A 20397-nucleotide genomic window follows, 5' to 3' on the forward strand; every position below is an offset into this window, starting at 1 on the left:
AGTTTCATTAAGATGTCAAGTGTTCAATTTGAGCTATTATTATTATTACCATTTATATTAGATGGAATGCTACATCCATCAACCATTTGATGTATGAATTGCAGATATACGTTACCTTTCAAACTTCTCCTTATTTACAGCTCGAACCGAAATGGTGCAATCTGTATTCTGAACTGATTGAAAACGCTACGATAAAGATCATCAATTCAACTGAGCATATGACTGGAGGAAGAGTGTGTTGTTGTAAGTTGAAATCATGTTTATCATGGTCATATTAATAATCATAATCATAATCATAATGATGAATGTTTCGAATATCCAGTGTAATTAGGGTCAGTGTAACAAGGTTTATATGATTGAGGGTAGTTTAGTTGTATTTTATTTCGGTGAACTGAAATGACAGAAATCATTTGAGAATATGTAGTTGGCATAAAGAATGAAGTGAGTGTTTCAAAGTAAAGTTGATGGTTAGATGTGAGCTACTGTTTACTGAAAAATCTACTGTATATTAATTGTCCATAGAAATGTCAGTCAGTCAGCAGTCAGCCAGCAGTCAGTAAGCAACGGTTGACAGACTTTAGAGAAAAGTGTTAAGTGAAGTTGAACAGTGGAATACGTTTTATCACAGTGTGTGTATTTGAATTTCCAATCAGCATTCTCGGAACTCTCTTCGAAGCATCTCCTTGCACTAATAGGTTTGCAAAGTTGCTTCACATATCTGATGTTCCTCCAATCACTAAACTGTAGACTAATAAGCATGGATAAATAAGAATGTTTGTGGTAAGTGAACGGACATGTTTACACTGTGAACTACGTACAATTCATGGGAATCGCAATCACTCATCATAATGAATGTTCTTATTAAGTAAACTATTTGCTGAATATCTATCTGATGAATGTTAGATATCAGTGAATATTTTATTGCAGTTTTATATTTGTGTAATTGGTTTGTACTAATGTCAGTCAATCATCTATGTACATCGGTAGCTCATTCAAACCATTTTCCATTTTACACTCTTCCCCTTCCTCTTCTTCTTCTTCTCCTTCTTCTTCTTACATCATTAAACCATTGTGCATTCAATGTAATTTGTAAATGTTTGTGTTCATGCGTCTACTGACTATTGTATTGTAATCAACTGTACTGTACTTTACTGTACTGTAATGTAATGTAATGTACTGTGCTGCAATTCACTATGTATGACATTCTGTAACGAAATGTAAATAAACTATTCATTTGTTGTTTACCATGTGTTGTTCTTTGAAATTAATCAGTGAATAGACGAAAAGACAATCGTATGAATAGTAGTAATTGATTAGATGATGATGATGATTGGGTTGTGTTTGCTTTCATGGATAACATTGAAACATGTGTGAATAATGTGAAGAGAAACTGACGAAATTGTAGTTGATTGTAGAACGAGTAGGTTGACCGATACGATTCTCTTAGTAAATGACACCAGTTGACTGGTTTGTTGAAACGGAACATTCAAACTACCCAACATACTAGAACATCTTAAGAAACCGATCATCATCATCGGAATTATTCCGTTCACTTGTTATAAGGCAATTAATACATTAATTTCATTAACTAACATATGAAGCAGTAAACAGTTTGAATCTCGTGTTTATCAGTTCATCGAAGTTCGAATAAGAAGATTATTTACTTCGTGTTAGGTCTATTGAAGCGTCCATGTCAGCCAATCGAGATACGCGCGAAACTGAATTTCGAATAACAACCAATTGTCTAGGATAACCGTCCTATATTGAATAATAAACGAAAATTAGTTACAAACCTCAACTTGTGAGGTGTCTGTAGCGTTTGACGTGTCCTTATGTATGAAAGAAAAGAGGCTTCCTGCAACAGTAACACAAAGAAGAATTACAACCTACGATAGAGCAAAAGACAGTTGGTATTTGTGTCTAAACTTTGTAGCAGTTTATCAACATGCAGAACCCGAACCAAGAGCAACACAATGTGGAAATTGTTGCGTTTAAACAGTACACAAAAGAGTGTGGATAACTGCTACAGTGATTGAGGTAAAGTAATTACAGTGATAAATAAAGCACACCTTATAATTATAAGTAAATATTTCAGAATGTTACACGACTACTTGTGTTACAACCTGGGTGCAAAAATTACTGGCATCACAACGATTTACTGAATGTAAATAAGTAGTATAAAATGATACACAAAGGAGTGCTACAGTGATTGAGGTAAAGTAATTACAATGATAAATAAAGTCTTTCTACACTATAATACTCAATCGTCTGCTCCTTCGAATAGGCAAATTCTACGTGTCTCTAGTGATTATACATTTCGATGTTCTGATCTTCGCTTGTCCGACGAGACCATCTTCTTCTGGTTCAACACTTACCACTAGACCTTTAAGCCAGATATGTCGCACATAAGCATCTCCAATGATCAAAACCAGATCGCCAGCTTGCGAATCTCGCCTTACTTGTGCCAATTTGTTCTCGTCTGCAACACTGATAAATATTTCTTTATCCAACTTAACACTTCGTGGTGAAATTTATTCCAAATAGACTCATTTACAAACGTCAATCAAGAATGTGTTGTGCTGATGAGCAATCTAAACTACATCTGCTCAACAGTAGGTTACGATTTCTAGTTAGCACACTGAGAAATAGAACGCGCACAACAATACATGAACTATAGACATATTAAACAAAAGTCGCATAGATTTATACTACGGATTAAGCACAACTGTACAGTGTACAGTACAGTGTACATTCAGTACGCGTATTTCAATAAATACCATGCAATGATGATGAGCAGATCATTGTCAAAATCCTATCGAAAATAGACTGAGTACAGTGATGATGAATTGATGAAGTTTGCGAAGTCGATATCACTGTCCACATATTTTCCGAAAAGCGAGAGATGGATGAAGCAAAGTAGGAAAGAAGTGTGTTTGCTCTGAAATCAATAATAGTAGAGATGAAGATAGAATGAGAAATTTCTCGAAGTGAATTATCACTTCAGAATGATATCTCAAGTCTACTACATAATTGTCGTTGCTGATTGTTGCTACCTGTCCACACACAACTGTTGTCCATATCTCAGTCACTTTCATGTTATTCATACACAATAGATATACAAGGGTGAGTGCAATCATCATTTGAATAGTATGAGATGTACAATGTGTGAGTGAATCTGAATTGAAGTAACCACTGGAATTATCATTTCTAATCACTGATTAGACTACTCATCACACATAACATGAAATGAACACCGATATCAGTAGATTGAATAGTAAATAACAAACACATTATATTTGACATAGTGAATATCAATTATGCATTACATATGTGTCTGTCAACTTTCATGACAATCATTTCAGTAGTGTTATAATAGAACATACGAATCACTGGGGTACCGTACTGTGTGCATTGATGTTGTGGTGTCGTCAAATTTGTAAGTGGATTGGAATTGGCTGACAGTTTTATAAAGTATAGTATGTTCAACTTACAAAACTCTCATCGAAAGCGTGTTCAAATGAAGGTTGTTTGGCAAGCTCACTGAAACTGAACGATTCGAGATGATTGTTTTGAAGTGGAAATACTTCAATAAGTTGTTGGATGTTAGTTAGTTAGTTTGATGCTGACGATTGTTCGATTGGCCGCGTCAAACTGATTTACTGATCTAAAGTGTAAAATATAACTTTGTACATTGAAATATTTATTTATTCAAGAGACTGTAGTAGTGAATGGTCAGTCAGGTTATTCTAGTGAATTGCATTAAAATAATGAAATGTCGACATAGAATGTGATGGGAGTAGGCTTGTAGAAACGTACAAATGTGTAGAATTGTACGTATATTTACGGATTTACCGATTACTGTATATTGATCGATGTATACGACACAAACAACTCCGCCTGTCGCTCTTCTAGAGTTACTACCGGTCCCAATCAGTGTAAAGGATGAGGGTTGAGCATGTGGTTAGCGATCCCATCCAGTAGAAATCTAAATCGCTAGACAAACGCTAACCACAGAAATTAATTCAATCCATTGGTTGGCTGCTCCACTGTTACTATGTTTAGTAGCACTTCCAGAATCTTCTAGCAACCCAAGGACATTTAAAGTATTATAAAAACAATGTATCTTCTGCATTAAAATGAACCTTGGAGTAAACTACTTCTCGCATACTTTGAGTCTTCTCTCTCGTGTTCAGGTCGCTGTTTAGTTCAAGCTTGGGGGTTACAGAATAGCTTAGGAGAAGAATATAGCGTTCAATCCGCAACACTTATCACTATGAGATGCTGCAATCAATCACAGAGAAGTGCTCAAGAAAGGACCTCACAATTCTGATGCGAGATCACTGGACGACATAGACTGGGAGAGAGAACCGAAAATGGGGAAAGATTTGCAAATGTGTGTGCATTCAACAAATTGGTCATAGGCGGAACAATATTTCCACACAAACGTATACACAAAGCTACATGGATCTGACCGGACCACAACACAGAGAACCAGATAGATCATATTTGCATCAATAAAACGTTCCGAAGGACAATGGAAGATGTGAGAAGCAGGAGAGCAGCTGACATAGCTTCAGATCACCACACCATATAGTTGTGGTCAATTTAAAACTGAAGCTAAAGAAGAACTGGACAAGTGGACAAACTGCACTACAAAGGTTCGATACAGCCTTCCTTCGAGATACTCACAAACTCAATGAATTCAAAATACCTCTCAACAATAGGTTCCAAGCCTTACAGGATCTACTGAACGAAGAAGAATCTACTATGGAGGACAACTGGAAAGATATCGTGGAAGCATTAACTTCAACGTGTCAAGAGATTCTGGGCCTCAAGTAGCATCATCATATGCAATGGACCTCCATAGAAACACTGGACAGGATCGAAGAAAGGAAGAACAAGGAGACAACAATTAACAACAACCGAACACGAGCACAGAAAGTCCAAACACAAGCTGAATACATAGAAGCAAACAAGCAAGTGAAGAAGAGCATTCGAGTCGACAAGAAGAAATACGTGGAAGAACTAGCAACGACGGTGGAGAATGCTGCAAGATAAGGAAATATGAAACAGCTTGACGATACAACGAAGAAACTAGCAGGGAAATATAGTAAAGCAGAGACCGGTCAAAGATAAAGAAGGCAGGCTAATCACTGAAATTGAACAACAGCAGAGCAAATGGGTGGAGTACTTCGAGGAACTCTTGAATAGGCCGGCTCCAATGAATCCACCGGACATCGAAGCAGCACACACAGATCTTCCTCTCTTAGATGGAATCTCGAACACAAATGATGTTTCACAACAGCATAACATACAAACCGACTGATTTCAGAATAGTGTGTGTCATGTGGCTGGCAATCAACTGGACTTGATCAAGTAAAATTGTGTGAATATGCACTGGAATGGAGTCAACTGGTAATTTTGCATGACACAAGTGTTGTTAAGTTAACGTCGAACTATTTCATCATGTCATTAGACAAGTTAAAATAAACTACATTCTTCGATTGTTGCACTCACGACTTGAATGATGTGAACACCTGAACTTGAAGAAGCCTTCCACAGAGTGAAGTTGAATTAATGCAGATTAATGTGAATGAGTGGAACAATTTGTCAAGTGCATTTCACTTAATGTTGATCATATTTCTTCTGCAATTCAGTAACCGTCTGGCTGATATAAAGCCCCATTTTCTTACATACTATGTGAGTGAGACTAATCATGTGATTGAATTTCACATATTTGCAATTGACATGTGTTCTATTAGGTTCATTGTATTCGGTTAATTCGAGTAGTTTGACTAGCGTTTTGTATATTACTCTACACTACTACTTATCAGTATTGAGTAGTCTGTTTCGTTACCCATAACTTTGTTGTATGCAGACATAGTGATATCTGTTTTCCTATAGAATATTCTCAACCACATCCATCCACTGAACACATCCATTTGATTCATTCATTTATAATGAGTATTCAACCAGCTCATCACAGTTGATCTAAGTAATTATTATTAGTAGTTAGAGAAGAAGGTGATTAGGCTAGCAGAACACACAGCATGTAAACCAATATGTATTATTGAAGTGGATAATACACGAATTAGTCATTGAACGGGCAGAGAGAATACCTGTTGTTCTATTGGCTTTACACAAAACAAAGTCAATCGAAGAATCAGTTTGTGAATTCATCGTGCACTGCGATCACATGAACAATTCATTCAGTGAATTATTCATCATCCGATAGTCAGTAATGTCAACTGTCGATTCCACAAAATCATGGTGTACATATATGATTGATGATTGAAGATAATTTATCATCATACCAGTTCATTGACGTCCTAATAAGAATAGCCCACGATATTGTTCAGTAATGTAATTATAAGTAGTGATTCAGCAACTGTGAAATTGTGCAGTTGCATTTAGTGATGAGAATGTGCAAATCAGGCAATGATGAACACGAGAACGTAACGAAAATGGTGAAGGAATCTAATCTCGTATTGTAAAGTGAATGCGAGATCATGTTGTTGATTGAATTTCACAGGTTGTTATTGTAAATGAACTGTAAGTGAGAAACTAACAAACAATCTCTGAATTATAGTTTGAATAGAATAAGATGATGATGATGATGATGATGGGAATAAAATGCCCTATTTACTACAATAACAATAAACATGTTGATATAAGGGAAGGATGTGGGAACCACAATATGACGAAAGCAGATGTCGAATATGCAACTTCGTTTTATGGGAAAAAGTTCATGTTTGTGTGAAAGCGTTCACCAAACAACAAAAACAACAACAAAAACAATAATAATAATACTCATAGAAATAACAATAATAATAATCAAAGGTTAGCTAGAGTACATATTCCATTACATGAATGGATGCAGTTGTTTACTTACTAACATAATGATGATGATCAAAATAACCATTGTAGGTTAAAGTCAAGGTAGTGGTAGAGATGGGAAAGTCTCTCATTTGTAAACGGACTATTAATTTCATCCCATGTTTGATTAAAATATTCTGTTGTTCAATGCAGCTTCAAACGATCGACTGTTGTCAAACGTGAATAGATTCTGAGTGAAGGAAACGGTGGAATATGATAGTGATTTGACTGTGTTGCAGAAGTTAGTAAAGTGTTTGAAGATAAACATTCTAACTGATCTCGTTTCATACTTGTGGAAAGAATTCGACACGAGTTATCGTTTGTTTGGTGAAATTCAACCATATCTCCAGTCAAAACATCTTTCATCAAGGTAAGATTGTGCGACAATCGTTGCTTCATTCAGGGTCTGTTGTATCGTACGATAGGTGGAATGTCAACACAAGAAAAATAAAGTTGTTCTGTTCCATCATTGAATATCACCCTGAACAAAGCGGTAGAAAATGTAGTTGAACATAGTTAACCGACCACACATATTTCATTTATTCCGTTTTCTGTCTATCATGATGAAACTATAACCACGAATGACAGATTGGAGATTGTAACGTTTTCGAAAATCATCAGTAAACTGATTCGAGATCGATGTGTGCATTCTACATTGGAAAATGTTGATCCTTACATAAGAATATTTCCGTCGGTAAATTATTACTGACTCGATGACTTGACTGTCAACCCAATTTATGACTTATAATCTAGGTGTGTATGTATTCGTAGTAACATACATATATCAGCTGAAACTACACTCCCTTCGTAATAAAAGTCATAAACATCGTAAGTCAGATTACTGAGTCACGATCCCTGCTGTGATTTCATTGATGTAGTCAATTTGAAGGTGGGACACTATTTGATGTCACTAGGAATCGATAGGAAATCGTCATGGTCGGTTTATTGAGAAACGATTGGTGACGGAATATGTAAGAAACATTTTCAAAGGAGGTCGGCTGATTCACACCCACTCCCATGTCTTATATTCAATGCCTCTAATCTAAACGTGAAATTTTCGCTTCATATATACAACATCAGAGAACTGATTAATTTGTTTGGAAACTTATAAAGCACAGTAGTATTGTATTAAACCAACACATTCTGTTGAGAAATTCACATGCTCCACTATTGAAATTCAAAGTGAAAAGAAACAGTTAAGGCAATCGACTAATTCTCATGGATAACTCATCCTATTTAAGTAATGTTGCCATCGTTCCTGTGAGATCAGAGCAGACATACAGTGACGAGTTCATGAGATGATAAACGCAATGATCTCTGTTCAAAACAATCACATCATCAAAATTGAATTGTTATTAGTTGTGATGTAGGAAGCAGTTATCGTCAGTGCATTGAGATATTGGAGAAGAACACAAGTATGTTGGTTCAAGATAATAATGTTTAACGAGAGTGCAACATTAAATCATGCACAAACATCAGTTATGAGCACATCAATATGGAATCAGAACTAGACTTAATTGACGAAGTAAATGACACAGTATTCTCAATTGTTCTAACATCAACATAGAATTGATCAAAACATGGGCGTGTAAACTCGATGAAACTCACCGTGGGAGCCTTAATGACTATTCATAATGAAATAAATGACCAATACAGTTTGCATTCATCCAACTGGTTAGAAATTATTCATTTTATCAATGAGCAACCACCCAATTGGTCAATTTGTGGATATGGGAAATTCCACCAATCAATTGATTCATCTCCACTATATAAACAGCAGCAGCAGCAGCAGCAGCAGCAGAGGTAGTTGTTGTTATTGTCGAACAATAAAGCATTTCCTACACATTTCAAGTTACATCAAATGATTCAATATTCATTCTTGATCACTGTATACATTTCAATTCATCTTTCATATTGTTTGCACACACAAACAAATGTGACAAATCATTTGACATTGTTATCCTCATGTGAGCAGTGCCACAAATGTAGCACAAATATGCATTGCAGCTATTCACAATGGATAAGCAGATTGGGATTGCCAGAGCAGACATTCTCACAAAACTACTGGTTGAATTCAGTCAAAACGAAATCTGATTGCCTCACTGAATGCCGATCTCATCCACAGTGTAATCTATACACATATCAAATTGTAAGTTTAACATACATTTTCACTAAATATGTAATTGTCTAACTGATATATCACTGTATATATACATACTTCCAATTGAATTGATGATCACCGATTCATCTCAACATCAACATATTCTGATATCTTAACAATAATATTATTGTTATTATTAGTTGTAGAGAATAAGAAACGTTTGCAGTTTGACTGTATGGAGAGTTTCATTAAGATGTCAAGTGTTCAATTTGAGCTATTATTATTATTACCATTTATATTAGATGGAATGCTACATCCATCAACCATTTGATGTATGAATTGCAGATATACGTTACCTTTCAAACTTCTCCTTATTTACAGCTCGAACCGAAATGGTGCAATCTGTATTCTGAACTGATTGAAAACGCTACGATAAAGATCATCAATTCAACTGAGCATATGACTGGAGGAAGAGTGTGTTGTTGTAAGTTGAAATCATGTTTATCATGGTCATATTAATAATCATAATCATAATCATAATGATGAATGTTTCGAATATCCAGTGTAATTAGGGTCAGTGTAACAAGGTTTATATGATTGAGGGTAGTTTAGTTGTATTTTATTTCGGTGAACTGAAATGACAGAAATCATTTGAGAATATGTAGTTGGCATAAAGAATGAAGTGAGTGTTTCAAAGTAAAGTTGATGGTTAGATGTGAGCTACTGTTTACTGAAAAATCTACTGTATATTAATTGTCCATAGAAATGTCAGTCAGTCAGCAGTCAGCCAGCAGTCAGTAAGCAACGGTTGACAGACTTTAGAGAAAAGTGTTAAGTGAAGTTGAACAGTGGAATACGTTTTATCACAGTGTGTGTATTTGAATTTCCAATCAGCATTCTCGGAACTCTCTTCGAAGCATCTCCTTGCACTAATAGGTTTGCAAAGTTGCTTCACATATCTGATGTTCCTCCAATCACTAAACTGTAGACTAATAAGCATGGATAAATAAGAATGTTTGTGGTAAGTGAACGGACATGTTTACACTGTGAACTACGTACAATTCATGGGAATCGCAATCACTCATCATAATGAATGTTCTTATTAAGTAAACTATTTGCTGAATATCTATCTGATGAATGTTAGATATCAGTGAATATTTTATTGCAGTTTTATATTTGTGTAATTGGTTTGCACTAATGTCAGTCAATCATCTATGTACATCGGTAGCTCATTCAAACCATTTTCCATTTTACACTCTTCCCCTTCCTCTTCTTCTTCTTCTCCTTCTTCTTCTTACATCATTAAACCATTGTGCATTCAATGTAATTTGTAAATGTTTGTGTTCATGCGTCTACTGACTATTGTATTGTAATCAACTGTACTGTACTTTACTGTACTGTAATGTAATGTAATGTACTGTGCTGCAATTCACTATGTATGACATTCTGTAACGAAATGTAAATAAACTATTCATTTGTTGTTTACCATGTGTTGTTCTTTGAAATTAATCAGTGAATAGACGAAAAGACAATCGTATGAATAGTAGTAATTGATTAGATGATGATGATGATTGGGTTGTGTTTGCTTTCATGGATAACATTGAAACATGTGTGAATAATGTGAAGAGAAACTGACGAAATTGTAGTTGATTGTAGAACGAGTAGGTTGACCGATACGATTCTCTTAGTAAATGACACCAGTTGACTGGTTTGTTGAAACGGAACATTCAAACTACCCAACATACTAGAACATCTTAAGAAACCGATCATCATCATCGGAATTATTCCGTTCACTTGTTATAAGGCAATTAATACATTAATTTCATTAACTAACATATGAAGCAGTAAACAGTTTGAATATCAAATATTTCCTGCACTCCTGTTTGCTTATCGAATTTCGTAATTGCTAAGATTTGCGGCTGATTCCTGATGAAAGTCATCTTCACAAATCACTTACAAATTTCACAAGATCATTTCGAACATATTTTGTCAATACTGAATTCCCTTTCCCCCTGCTCTACAAAAAAAGTAATTGTCAACTTCTCCAGTGTAAACATTTTATTATTTTTACAGTTACATATATGTGTAGAGACCAACTATTGAGGCCGATCTATTCGTGGGGGGCCTGCTATTAGCTTTGAAATAAAACAAAAACCAAGTACATTAATGAGGAGTTGAAACATTGAATGAGTTAACTAATGCTGTTTACACAGATTCGATTGAAAGTATTAAAACGAGTTATTCTATATATGCTGATGAATATCATTCTCAAGAGTTTGTGTCTTCCAGTCATGGCACGGTTAATGAATCCTTGTTTCGAACGTTATGCAATTGTTTCAGATATAGCTGACGAGTATGAAATAGAACTACATGAACACAATAGATGTCACAACACTTAAGAATCCAAAATTATCTCTTCCAAATACTGAATGGTTAGTACATATTTCACTAAACATTTAACAGTTGCATAAACTGACCATAGAATATTGTGTTATCAATTTTTAATCAACATACTGAAACATGAAAATCTAGAGTAATTTGCTTTAAAGGGTCAATCACTGGTAACAATGAACACTTGTGGTTGTTTAAATCAAGCTCTTGTATATAAATTATGACTATGCCCATATTTATCGGTAGTGGGATGCTGATAGTTTCTCGACGTTCAGTAGACCGATTCAAATGTTGTGGTCGAGATGTCTGAGTTACCTGGAATAACCCATTTAACGGTCACATATCGTTATTTTGTTGTTAAAAGGGGATGAATATTAGGGAAGTTGACATATTAATGATAATTTTTAGGGTTATCATCATTTTTATTTCCGTTATGTAATTCGTATCGGATAACTGTATGGTTGCCATCATATATTACAGTGTTTATAAGCTTTCAACTGATCTATTGACTACTGCCGTACACTTTACTGCCCTTGGTAATTGGTAATTTATAATGCACTATTTGTGCTGTTCTCTATCACGTGTTGATCGATAATTGGAATACTGATTGAGTAATATGGCACGTGATATTTATTAATGTCTCTGTAGATGGTAACTTAGTGACTGCAAGATGCAACAGCTTATCTAGCCATTTGCATACATTTCACAATCAGAATACTACATTGTTGTATCTAGTCATCAACATGCACCATATCAACTTGAAATATTTCATTTCATTCCAAATTGGCACTTCAGAATTGATGGTTTACTACTTTTGTGTGGTTGTGGTTTGTATCTACGATGTCATTCTGCACTATCATAATAGATGATCTTGTTACGACAATATGAATTCAACTTTTATTCAAAATCTTACGTGTTACTAGTAAATTAATTTCCATCCGAATGTGGTGAGAACTGAAATCATAAAGTTAAACCAGCATTTTCACTTTTCTTCCAATGAAATTCACATTTGACATCATTATGTAAAAATCGTTTGAAGTAAAATTCAGGTTCACTGGTTTTATAGAGCATCTCAGGTTTGATCTGAATGCTTTGATTCAATTTAAGTCAACAATGTCCAATAATCTAAGTGGTAATACCATTCGTTATACTTGATTTCTTGCATCGCAGTGTTGAATTGAATGCTACGACACGAACATCATACCTCTTGCTTTGAACAGTCAAGTGACATTTTACGAACTGATGAGTTTATGTAACTGATATACCGGTTTAACAAGCATGACATTATTAATAATGATGACCATCCATTGGTTGGATGTTTGTGTATCTAACTGATCAATCGCAAATAAAACAAAGTGTGAAGTCTGAATTCGCTTACTAGCCAACACTACGCCTACTATGATACTGAGCAATTGAAAACCTTCACCGGTTTAAATACCCGATCATAGAAGATTTCAAGCATAGTCAGTAAAAGGTATGAAGTGGGATATTGGTCAAGTTGTTGAGATCGATATTGAAAAACACTCATTTTCGAACCACTCAACGAACATCATACTGTAGAGACACTCAGTGATAAATTACAATACATTTTGATGAAAATGACTATCCCATCATCTGTGATATGACATAACAGCTCAGTTTAAACAAAATACCAATGATGAACATCATACGTTGCATAATAATTCACATCTCATCTAACACACAGTTGAAATGCATCGATTTGATGGACTTACACAAATATAAACTGAATTCAGATTTCACAAAATGTAAAGTATCCAATCCGTTATTGACATTCTCGAAAACTTTTATGAAAAAAACGATAAGAAAATCAACAGTTTGATTCGCCTCATTAATAGTGAAATAAAGAAGACAATCAATCATTGGAAACAAATTCTAATACAACATTCTAATACACATTGGTGTCGATTAGCACTTTTGATATGACAACTACTATTATAGGCAAGTCACTTTATCATAAACTGATCCTACTTCACTACAAAATTGAATAAACATTGAAGATTTGTCTTACCTTCAATATGTTGTGGTGGTAGGTTGATGTAACACACTGAACCATTGCGATTAGCTGCCTCCACTATTCAATTGAGAAAAGTAAGTAACATGAAACACATAATCACGACAAGATAAAATCATATCAACCTGATGCTCGTTGAGTCAGTTACGCGACCTACATGTCATTTTATGTTTACTTGTTCGTGTACGAAGTTACTAGAAGTATATCTGTGTAGTGATATTTCCAAAGAACCACGTACGTCAATGATGGACATTGTAGTTCAACGAGGTAACAAAATGTATGAAACAACGTTTTCCCTCCTCATATAATAAATAGATAAATGCAAGTTAGTATTCAGCAACGTGACTGCTTGCAATATGAAGTCATCTGCACTATCACTGTTGACGTTGTTACCAAATAATACGAGCGTGTTTTTTCAACTATTTGCAACCAGTTGTATGTCTCACCTTTTAACACAGACTGTTCACCTTCCATCCAGTGACTACTACACATATGACGTCAGGACCTATTTCAACTTCATATGTTCCCTTAATCGTAACTATGGAAGTGTCATTTCTCAGTCATCAATTCACTGAATACGTATGTAACATTGAAATTGTTCCAGAATGTTGAAATAAAAGACGCATAGTGATGTCGTGTAAGTTGAAACGGAAAACTTGCAAACTGATGTCATCCGAACATGTAGAAAGTGTTCAATAATCAATCTTTTAGATAGTATGGATGGATTTTCTTCTCTGTTTACTTTCTTTTGCCAGTAACGAGCAAACGAGCAAACGTCTTTCATGAGCATTAGTAAACACACAAATGTCTAGGAATACAAGTGTGAGAAAACATCTTGAGAAATATATCTCTTACTTTGATGATGCTTCTTTTGTTTTTCGAAACAGTCGATCAATTCAGTGAAGTTATAGTTGGTAACTAGGGCTGGTAAAGTAGACAAATTTAAAACATTCATCAAAATACTTAAAAGACCACTCTATTCAAAAGTGTAATTAACTGTCTGAAAGTATTACTATCTTATGTGTAAGTTGAATTGATCACAGGTTATTGATGTAGAATAGACTAAACCGAAAACTTACGACTTTTAAATTTGTTGAAATGAATAGTTTTTATCATATCTGAAAGCGTATGAACATAGAACTTGATGTTATATGGATGCGTCAACGGTATTTCGAAATACACAAAAAACGATTCATTCAGTACAAATAGAGGGAAGAATATCATAGAATGCCGCAGCATACACAGATCTCATACATCATTTAAAAGAATTAAATATTGCATATGTGACACAGAATTCGGTTGGTCAGAAGAAAGTAACACAAGAGTTATTATCAATCAATCAACATAATATCAGGAATCTATCGAAAACTTTGAGTATTAACTCGGAATCAGTCTTCGTTTACACAAATCATTCCACAGATCCACCATTTTTTCCATTCAATAACTTAACAATATTCACTTCATGGTTTCAACAATCGTCAGATGTGGTCTGAAGATATCTGTCATCAATTGTAAATAACATTTTCATTTTCATTACCTCTATCAACCAAACTTCACTTCCACAATCCAACACTGAAACTACTGATCTATAAAATACTAAGTGTCGTAGACTCTTCCGTGACTAATCAACCAACCGAGATAGTAAATGGATAGTACGAATGAAAATAAGCTTCACACTATGTTTTGTGTTATGTTTGCAATTAACGAAGGTGGTGAGAACGAATTTCAAGTGACGTGTTTGGTTGAGCTGAATTTTTCAAGTTATTATTTACTGGAGCTTAATATAGAAATGCAATATTTGCCGACAATTGTACTAACTGAAGTACACTGGATATTCTTCCATGAATGAAAGACTAGATACCACCGTATTAATACCTTTATACATGTGCGTGTATAATTCCGTCTGTCTCTGATTTGTTTGCTTTCATTAATTTCTTATGTTTACCACCAATTCTCTTCCACATTCCGTTCAAAACAGCTGGAATGACAGTGATGGATATAACATTTTTCCCTTTAGTAAGCTGACTATATGGCATGAACGTTACTTAAGTGAATACGATGTGTATGAAGAGTTGTATTACACAATATCACCATTCTGGTACATAAACAAAGCATTCAACTAACCTTCACACAACTTGATAAGACTTTATTCAGTTTGAACAGTTGAAGGTAATCTGTTATGTTGAAGTGTTTTACTTCAACATCACACAATCATGTCTCATTCACAAAGGTTTGGAACATTCTGCGCAAAGTGTGTTTGGTGTCAACTATACTTTCGCATCTGTTCTATCCGTCAAAATACACCGAGTATCTCATATTGAAAAACAGTGAACGGAATACACGCAGAAGGATGGATGAAACCAAACATGTACGCATGAATGCAAAAGATCATGGTGAGAATCGAATACATTACAGGACTAAATATGCCAGTATACAGTAACGACAGATGCGACGAACGATAATTTCCCATCTCATAACTGCATAAATTGATAAGCTGAGTTACGATATAAAAGCCACCACACTATACAAAATTCTCACAATTTCTAACGAATCAAATGAAAAATAATTTTCGACGAATAACTTACGACCGAATATTCTTGCTCCATGTTCGCTTTCATAAAACATGCGTCGGCATTCGATCACTAAATTTATTAAATTCATCGTTTCAATATTATTAATCGATAACTTACCTTGATCAGACTGCACACCGTGATTCTTCAAATCTGCATTTGTTTCCCCTGTGAACACACACATTTCATAACAACAGTATTATATTGTAGTATAAGAATATGGATGGATCGTCGAATTTCATGGTTTAAAATCGGTAACTGACTTCATTTTAACAATCGTTGAACGACAGTAAGCAATAGGTACCTGCTGTGAGGATTGATGTCTGACTATCACTGATTTTCTACTCCTATATGGCTAGCAATACAGAACTATGCAGAGCTGCATTATCCTCAGCTTTGTTAAAAATTGTCTAAAAAATTATCACTAACATAGCTTGTCCGAGTAACCACCACATGAAACAACTTGGTTCGTTCTTTGTTTTGTTCTCTTCAATTTACATGCATCTTAGCCTCATCCTAATATACCACACTCGAACCTATTTTATCTACACTGCTATTGTTCAAATCATTCATCAAATATTTCAAATCTCATGCGTTTATGTTGCATTATGTTTGATTACAGAGTAGAGACTGGCTCGCAAAACCATGAAACCATCTTTCTCAACACTAGTCGGGGAACAGTGAATTGAAGAATACTTTTAAACCCAGTGCTATCAATTCAGAATGATCCACTGCAATCCCTTGTACAGACCATCCTGTCAAATCAACGCAATCGATAGTCGTTCAAACTATTATGAAGGGAAGAAAGGCGGCAAAGTTTTAACTTTCAAGACTATTTTTCGATTTATTATAATTGTTGGCATTTTCATTGCACACTTAGTGGATACTTAGTTGTTGCATTCCGACATTAAACTTAATGTAAGCTGTCGGTGAATCTTCTGACTATTTCCATGCGTTTCATGGTTGATTTAGAGAAAACGGAGAACTGATCTGATTTCCATATGTGCCTTCTGAATGTGCACATGGGTAGATGGAGATCAAGGACTAACAATCGTTAAATCGGTGATTGTGTTTCATTGGTCACTGAGTCAAGTCGTGAACTATATCACTGGATTAGCATATGAAATTAATCTGCATACCAATTCCTAGCATACTAGAGATTTCAAGACACAACACGAACCGTGAGGCAGTCCGCATGAAGAACAAGCAACTTTGCATATCCACAGTATTCATGTAAGTGTGCAATTCACTTTTGTCTATTGTTCACAACAGTAGTTGTACAGTCTACTAGTTCCTCGAACAAGATATTGTATCCATCATATGTACTCCACGTTTTCTAATTTTGACTCAGTTAGTTACGCCATGGAATTGGGCCATCAGTACACACTTCATACCCAGAAATAACAATGAAGTTTTGAGGGTGATTTATGATGATGATCAATCAACTCTTGGATTCAGTAAATTTGAGATATCCAAATAATTGACCTACCTATAAGCTTCTCAATATCAAGTCTTGTCTTTTGTACTTTATAGTCCAACGCTTTCAATTCACCTATGGAAAAAGTACAGAAAAGTTTGTCTTTGTTGAAAAATCTATTTCTTTTTATTTACCGAAAAATCAATATGCGGAAACATTTGCTTGATGAATCACAGTTGTGTGAGATTATCAAAGATTCGAAAGTTGTATATGCAAGCACACATGTATGCAACGTGTTGACTAACACAGATGCGTGAATATAAGTGATAACTACTCCCTACCAAAGAACGATAAGCAGTTTTCACATAGAACTGTCGTTGGTCATGGAAATAAAACAGTCAATGTTTGAAAGAACTAGGTCAGTATCTGTAATGCAATCTGATTTATGATCTTCAGTGGACAAAGAGAAAAACATAACGTGATTTCTGTTAATAAATAGTGTCAAATCGTGAATAAATGATTCAGTGCTTTAGAAAGATAGAGAAATGCTTACTTGCCTTTATTAAGTTTCATTATTTCTTTAAGCGTATCCATATCAATTTGTGAAGATTTCACATCTAAATATCGGAAAGATTCAAAATGTCAATTACTAATTCATCCAACAAGTAAATCACGATCATAAAAATGTATCCACAGGAGGAGGATGGTAAACTTGATGTGTGTATCATTGTCATATAATTGAATGTATCCATTGTATATGCGTAAGGAAGCGTAACTAGCTCCTTTTGCTGATATGAAACAATGTGACTTAAATAAGGTGTAATCGCTTTGTCAGTTGAGGTTATAATTACAGAATACCGTTAGAAGAATTAAACATTATTAGTTTACTGATCATCCGATTTGAAACGACTCTCCCGTAATTAGAATAAGAAGCCTTGACTAATATCAGTGAGTTATCATTCATTATCCTTGTTTGACGATTACATAATTCTTCTTAAAATTACTGAATTTTAAAGTGAGAACAATCAAAATATCAGTCAGTGATCTAAATGTATCCTACTTGTTATGAGACATGAATCGTCAATTTTGCTAGCCATCAATGGTTCACAATGTTGAGAAGAACGTAACTAGCATTAAATGACTGTACAGTGTTATCTGCTGTCTTCTATTTGACCACGTCATTTGGAGATTACGAGGAATGTCATCTTGAAACTAAATGCATTGCAAATGTGATCACCTGTGATTTGTAAACAAAATGTAACAGATAACAAACAACTACAGAGTAGCAGTATAACAATCACATCAGAGCATGAGATTCATGTAAAATGAGTAAATAGAGATGATATTATTGGTAGTACAAACTGTTGCTTCATAGTCAGCTTTGTCATAGTTTATTTCGACTCTTGTTTGTCGAAAAGAGCTTTCTTACACTGAAATGGTATCAGTGGATAAATCTGAAATAAACTGAATGACAAAGATTCAAACGTTCATCTTCGTCATTCTGTTTCCTATTTGATAATGCTGAAACAGAACCACAATTCAAATAGCTTATCACTCGAGGTAGATTACAACAAATCTATGTCAATATAACAATCAGAACACTATGTTAACTATAACTAGTCAAGTATGGTTAAAGTCAATATTGGTGAAATATTATATCTTATGAATATTCGAACACACTCACCCATTTGTTTGGTTACACACAGCAACAGAATAATGATGATACAGTTGTACGCCATAGAATGAAGTACAATTCTGTTGTATATCCTAATGAAACGAAGCTTTCACTGTCGTTCTTTATATAGTGAATACAGAACAGAAAGGTTTGCACCAATCACATTTTAATAAATACAGTAAAGTATTTGAATAACGATGAATGGCGTTGGTGATTTTGATAATCCATCTTCATAGTCGGTCGTTCCACACATAGAAAACATCCACACTCATATAGATCGGAAGTATTTCTTTGATCACATTAAATGACTGAAGTTTATCTTCTGTTATTTGGCTTCATTTAATGAATGATTGTTGACAAAAAAACAAAACAATACCAGACTAGTTCTATCTGGAATGCGCTAACCCTGTCTGGTCAACACTGATATGCTCACAATAGTCTACAAAAGTCTATAAAAATATGATTAGACTGAAGAAATATTTTGTCTCAATTAGCTGTTCATTAAGGCTCTACGGAGATAGTTAGGTTTCACAAGTGAATACAAAGTCGATACCATCTAATTGAAATCATAAGTGAAGCGTGTTTTCAGAATCACCTAATTACCACAACTAATTACATATGAGATACAATAGGAATGGAAATTACATATCAATAATGTTGATGATGATTTCGTTACCGATGATAAAATGTATACGTTTTCAGTAGGATTTATACAATGAATGGTAGACAACAGGGATCTAGGTATCAATGCCAATGTTGAACCTGATAATTAGAACGTTAATAACCGAATTCAGGTATTTGTTTACTCTGAGGAAGTGGCTTGCACTAAGTCACGAAACGTCAAATATACCTTCTTCTAATCAATGAGATATTACGAAATATATTGACTATTAGACAAGAGGATTATCAAACAGGTTAAATACGATTAGACTGAGAAACTACTATGCTTACAAAATAGAATTGTGTATGATTTTAGAAGAGAAGAAAACACTTTGAAAGATGTGACAGTATTTCTGTAGAATCACAGAGTAAATCCAATGGCTTTGTCACTTGATGGCTATTAGATCACATAATATGGTTTTCTATGGTTTCTAGATTATGTAACATTTGGATTAGTGAAGTATGGGGTGAATTCTCTGATAAGGACGTAGCATACAACACATTGCTAACCACCCAATGACAAAAAAATTCTTGATAGGAGTCGGTCATATGTTGACTACGAATATCCGTAATATTCTTGGTCATTTGACTTAATTTAAACTGAAACTAAGTTTTAGAACCAACTTTATTGTTGATAACCAAAAGCCGCTTAAACTGTAAAGTTAACGCCTACCA

The 20397-nt window shown here is 34.6% G+C and overlaps 1 protein-coding gene across 1 annotated transcript; it reads right to left on the bottom strand.

Moving 5' to 3' along the window:
- Nucleotides 1–12287: 12287 nt before the first annotated feature.
- On the bottom strand, nucleotides 12288–19075 carry MS3_00011085 (uncharacterized protein; the record flags this gene model as incomplete). Its single annotated transcript, XM_051219492.1, has 10 exons — nucleotides 12288–12322; nucleotides 13102–13170; nucleotides 13398–13460; nucleotides 14256–14324; nucleotides 14480–14518; nucleotides 15986–16042; nucleotides 16091–16138; nucleotides 17460–17522; nucleotides 17945–18004; nucleotides 19072–19075. The coding sequence occupies 10 exons, from the start codon at nucleotides 19073–19075 to the stop codon at nucleotides 12288–12290; spliced, it is 507 nt and encodes a 168-aa protein (XP_051065865.1).
- Between the last annotated feature and the right edge of the window lie 1322 nt (nucleotides 19076–20397).

This window comes from Schistosoma haematobium, chromosome 6 (assembly GCF_000699445.3).
Source record: "Schistosoma haematobium chromosome 6, whole genome shotgun sequence".
Taxonomy (NCBI): Eukaryota; Metazoa; Platyhelminthes; class Trematoda; order Strigeidida; family Schistosomatidae; genus Schistosoma; species Schistosoma haematobium.